The following is a 5,821-nucleotide window of genomic DNA, read 5'->3' on the forward strand; positions in this document are numbered from 1 at the left end:
TTGCCATCTCCTATATCCCTAGCTCAGTATAGGATTGTATTTTATGAGATTGTGTCACCAGAGATTTTTAGCAAGACAAACAAGGCGAGAGTATAAGAAAGTATTCCGCGAGACTATTTCTTATGATTTTTTAAAGTTACAATAAAGGTTGCCCGTATTTCCTTGAGCGGGCTATGTGGAAAGGGTTTTCCAATATCTGGCAAACTTGGGTGAATGATATTTATCCAAAAAGGAAGCACCGAGTAACGTCAATGATGATTTTTTCTTTTCAAGCTACATCAACAGATCCATCTTTTGCGCCCCATCTTGTTTATTATCAATGCGGATATGCTACCTATCCTTGCAATAGTGCTAAGGTGTACAGTTAAGTTCGAGGTGTCTTCTGCATCGTGTGGACGACGAGTTATCTATACTTCGACATGTTAAAGATATTATAATCTTTTTGGGGATTTGAGTAAGCAGCTAATTTAAAGATTCTTTTGAGTGTCGAATAACTTTTGGGTCTTAAGATTACTTTTTACAATTTATTGCCTCGGGGAGGCTAAATAGCACAAGGAGACTATTTAACAAACACTACAAATACATAGAAATTCGTACATTGTTTTCAGAGATGTCTTAAAGGTATAGATGCCCGAAAAAATTGTACAGAAGCTAACTAGTACTCCTTGTAAAGTTGTATTAAAACAGCCATGCTTATTTTGGGATAGAGGGAGCAGTTATCAACACGGTGTTGACCAATGTCCTTATTTTCACAATGTCTTCTAAATGCCCCTAAAGTGAACATTCAAACTTCTATAGATCAAGATTTTTTTGGCAACGTCATTACCCGCCAAGGTCATATAGATATAGTCAGATGAATTGCGAAATATAGTGTCAATCCAAAAACCAGGAAGGTCTAGACCTTGAAAACAAATGTCCAATAAACTACAAGAGAGCTGACATGAATCCAACGCATACACAGCAGGACCTTGAAACAAATGGTTGTAGCTAGACTCTAACATACCTAGCACCGGAAAGGGGTGTGGACCATGGATACTGAAAGGGTTTGATTGATCTGGCAACCGGTTACAGCCGGAGAGACAAGTCCAGCTCCTGGTCGCGCTCCGATGAGTTCCTGCCGCGCTTGTACGCCACGGAGCCTGCTGCAGGCTCCCCGGAGATCTGAGAAATTGCAGCAGCCCTCCACGCGTCCCGGCGGAGCTTGGTGACGGCGCGCTCTAGCTTATGCGCGTTCTGGTGACCGCCGAGCGCCTGCGCGTTGCCGAACTTGCGGTCACAGTAGACGCACAGGAAGATGCCCGGGTGGGGCGCGGCTGGCGCCACGCACATGGCAAAGGCCAGGGTGAGCTCGAGGCTGAGATCCTCTTGCGCGCTGCTGGCCGCTTGCTCCATTGTTGTCGTATCGTATATGGCTGTGTATGTGAGGCGAGCTAGCTAAGTTGATCCAAATCTGGAGAGCACAACTCGCCAAGCTTAAATGATGAAGCGAGGTGTGGTGATGATTGGGAGGACGACGTACGGCCGCCCGAATATTATGTCATACTACAAATTGTGTGTGCTCAGTCAGCTGATTGGCGACCAACGTAACCCTGCATGGCCTAATGCGCATTGGCTCCGAGATGGTCGCTTTTCGGCCATATGCTCCCATTCATATCGTGAGTGGCAAACTTGACTGCAGGAGTAACGACAACCTAAGAGGGTGCTTGGATACGTTTTAGTCTCATGATTAAAAGTAATTGGGCTAAAACTTGCTAGCCCCACCCATGCTTAGATCCGAATACTAAAGAGACTCCAATCGAGTTAATGAGCGTTTATTATTCTCCAAACCTCCAATCCGGAATTTGCCTGTGTTAAAGGAGATGAGTTAAATGAGAAGAGAGAGTAGTAATCCACATTTTAGTAGGGGTATCCCTGACTAAAAAATTTTAGGCTCAAGACTAGTTTTAGCCTCTCTTTAGTTAGGTGTGCTTGGAACTTTAGTCTCTTAAAAAAACTATTTTTATTCAGGCAAAAATAAGTCCCTTGAATCCAAGCACCGTCTAAATTATTACCTGGGGTTTGGTTAGATCCACGCGTTGGCGTTCATGAATGCATGCGTGCCCACGTTAATTAGTTAACGTGCACGAGAATAGGACGCCCACATGTGCGCCAGAGCCTGTCCATCGTTGGTGTGCTCCAGATGTGGGATGGTGCCATCTCAAAACATGGAGATAAAAGGAGGTGGGGGGCTGGTAGTACGGGATGCTAATTTAGCATTTCTAGCCGGAGCTTGCCATCATTTTCCACGCATGGTAAATCCCGAAGCGGTTGAGATTATGGCCTGCAAGCGTGCTCTTCAAGTTGCTGCTGAGGTTAATGTCCAGAAGGTTCACGTCGAGCTCGACAGTCAGGCAGTTGTGCAGACGATCAATCAATCGACAAAGAACTTTTCAGCTGCAGGGCCATGGGTGGAGGAGATAAAAGAGATGCTTCACTCCTTTGATGGTTTCAAAGTGTCTTGTGTTAGGCGTTCTGCTAATGTTGCCGCGCATAAACTAGCTAAGGTAGTGGTAGGAGAAGAACTTTGTAAGGTATGGTTAGGTGTTCCTCCAGATTGCATTCTGGATGTTATTTCGGATGAGATTCCAAACTTCGTTGATTAAATAAAGCGGCAATATTAACACTGAATTTTTTTTTTTGCTTCTGGGGTGACTACAGTTCATTGTCCATTTCGCACAAGGATAACTTATGTATCAAAAGTATGTGTATGCCACTCACCCCACTCAAATGACAAGCATGCGTGGTGCTACGCTCTAAGGGAATTTCCTTGTGTGTGTGCCCGTGATTTCCTACTTGTCACCTCCCTTATTTTTCTTCTGCATGTCCTTATTAGAAAGAAGATCACTTTCCATTTCCTTCTCCATCTTTTTGGCTAGCTTGTAGTGGTCCCTCAACTTGGTTCGGAATTATGGCATGGAGGAGATAATCAAAGGGAAGATGGAACAGTATGAAGTTCAACCAATTGTACTGAACAAAGTATCAAAAACACCTAAACAGTGGCCCCGTCCTCCGGCAGGATGGGTTGCTCTCTCTGTTGATGGTTCATATTCTAGGGATGATGGACGTGCCGCGGCTGGCATGGTGTTGCATAATGAGGATGGATCAGTGATTTTTGCTGCTTACAGGTACATCTTCAATTGCAATGATGCACTGGAATCAGAGATTCATGCCCTCATGCAAGGAATGGCTCTGGCTATTCAGCACTCGGATAAACCAGTGATTGTCCAATCGGATTCCTCATGTGCTCTAGCCACTATTTTGGGTGACACTTTATCTAGGTCGGTCTATGGTCATTTAGATGCCGAGATTAAGGCACTTCTGGTTGATAGGGAGTTTGTTCCTCTGAAAATTAGTAGAGATCAAAACAGGGTAGCACATCTTTTAGCACATTATAGCCGTACCGAGTGTTATACTGCGGTATGGTTGAGTTCGAGTCCTCCGTGTTGTGAGGAGCAGCTGGCTCAAGATTGTAACCCTGCTTTTATGGAATAAAACTCCCTTTCACCCCGCAAAAAAAAAGTGGTCCCTCTGTTATTTGAAACTTCTTTTTACTCCATCCGGTAATGTTTACCCTGCATTTATGATTTGTCTATGTTCAAACTTTGGAAAGTTTAATCAACCTTAGAGAAAAATATATCAATATTCACAATTCGAAATCAGTATCACTGGATGCGTCATGAATTTATTCATCACATTGTATAACTTTAGCTTTGTAGTTGTTGACATGTTTTCATGTCAATGTCGTCAAAATTTCTGTAGTTTGACTTCAGACAAATCGTATATGCAGAGTAAAAAGGACCAGAGGGAGTAGAATACACTTTTATTTAGGATTTTTATGAGAATACTCTATTACTTGGGCCTGCTTACATGACCTATCCAAGCACTCATGGACATGGTGTGTCGGGTCTGCTTACAGGACCAATCAAACTCCTAGTGGACATGATTTTTAGTCACCATGCATATCGGAGCTCCTATTACCCGACCTGGGGAAAGTCAATTTCTATTTGGTGTTTATATTGCAAAATACAATTCGATTGATAAAAGGTCCACACCCCTCTAGCAGGTAGGTTGCATACTGAGCCAGCCCAGATAGAACATATTATTGAGTTTTTTACTAGCCGATTTTGCGAACATTTTAGAATATTTTGTTCTCTTTGCTTGCCTTCCTTCTGTTTTTTTCTTTTTCATTTTTCTTTTCCCTTTTTTCCATTTTTTCAATCTGGTCAATTTTTTCAAATCCGTGAACTTTTTGTAAAATTCTTGATTTTTATTAAACTGATGACTTTACCAAATTTAGAAAAAATAATTCAAATCTGCAAACTTTTTGAAAACTCCTGAATTTGTTTGCAAATCTGTGAATTTGTTTACAAATTTCAGGAACTTTTGTTCAAATAAATAAGCACTTTTAAAAGTCTTGAACCTTTCAAGTACGCGAATATTGTTTCAAATTCAGTAGCTTTTTCTAATGCATGTTTTTTTTCAAATTCCTGATCTTTTTCAATAGTTTGAAAAGTCAACAGTCAATGGGTCAAAAGATCGGAGTGGTCGCTCATGCTTGATGGGCCGGCCCATAGACTAGGCACGTGAGCGCTGGCAAGCTAACTGGCTCCTAGGGCGCTGTATAGGACCTTTGATGTGAAAAAGCGATCATTCCGCCCCCGGACTGAGTTTTGAGCCGGCCCATTGTAGTGAGGCGAGCCCTTGTTTCTTATTCCTGGTTTTATTTGTTTGTTAAGCAGATGTTTGGGCTTTTCGAAAGTTCTAATTTTTCAAACATAAAAAATTAAAATACTCCTGAATTTGAATAAATATTGGGATTTCAAAAAGTGTTAACGGATTTGAAAATTTGTTAACGAATTTGAAAAACATTCATTTTCAGAAAATATTCGACCTTAATTTTTAAAAAAATTCAGCTGGCTTTCATGAATTTATATTTTGCCTATATTAGCAGAAAAAATCATGTTTTTCAAAAACAATCATGTGTTTTAAGAAATGTTCTTGAATTTGAAGAATGCTCCTATATTACAAACAATATTCATGAATTACAAAATAGTTCCTGTATTTCAATAAATGTTAGGAAATTTAGAAAATGTTCCAAAATTTCAATAAATGTTCATGAATTTGAAATTGTTCTTGTATTTTAAATAGTGTTCATGAATTTATTTGTTCTTTTATTTGAAAAGGTGTTCATCGATTTAAAAATTGTTCCAGATTTTTTTTAAAAGTAAATGAACTTCTAAATTGTTCCCGCATTTAAAAAAATGATTTACATTTCAAAAAATGTCCAAGGAATTCAAAATAGTTCGTGCATTTCAAAAAAATATTCATGAATTTGAAAATTGTTCCTGTATTTTAAAATGTGTTCCCTAATTTAAAAAGTATTCCCGAATTTCAGAAAAAATGTTCATGAATTTGAAATTTGTTTGTATTTTTTTAAGTTCACACATTTGAAAAATGTTCTCAAATTTATAAAATTATACCTTTTTAAGTTTTGAAGTAATTAATAAAATAAAAGAAAAGTAAGGAAAAAAAAACAAAGCAAGAAAAATAATAATAGAAAAAACAGAAAAAAAATCCATATACCGCACGAGACGACCTCGGCGTATGCGGTTCCAAAAAAGGTGAAAATCCGGGGAAAAGGAAAACATTAAAGGATCGTGGAATATAATTTGCGTGTACTTCTGCACCATACACATTCCTTACATTTTCCATCAAAAAATATATATGGTCCATCCTCAAAATTGTCAAAAAAATGTGAAACCATGCATGGGGTCTCTTTATG

General features: G+C 39.4%; 1 protein-coding gene across 1 annotated transcript; it reads right to left on the minus strand.

The window, feature by feature from the left end:
• Window positions 1–1,065: 1,065 nt before the first annotated feature.
• Window positions 1,066–1,392, minus strand: LOC123149276 (zinc finger protein 2-like). Its single transcript, XM_044568908.1, has one exon. The coding sequence runs from the start codon at window positions 1,390–1,392 to the stop codon at window positions 1,066–1,068; it is 327 nt and encodes a 108-aa protein (XP_044424843.1).
• Between the last annotated feature and the right edge of the window lie 4,429 nt (window positions 1,393–5,821).

This window comes from Triticum aestivum, chromosome 7A (assembly GCF_018294505.1).
Source record: "Triticum aestivum cultivar Chinese Spring chromosome 7A, IWGSC CS RefSeq v2.1, whole genome shotgun sequence".
NCBI lineage: Eukaryota > Viridiplantae > Streptophyta > Magnoliopsida > Poales > Poaceae > Triticum > Triticum aestivum.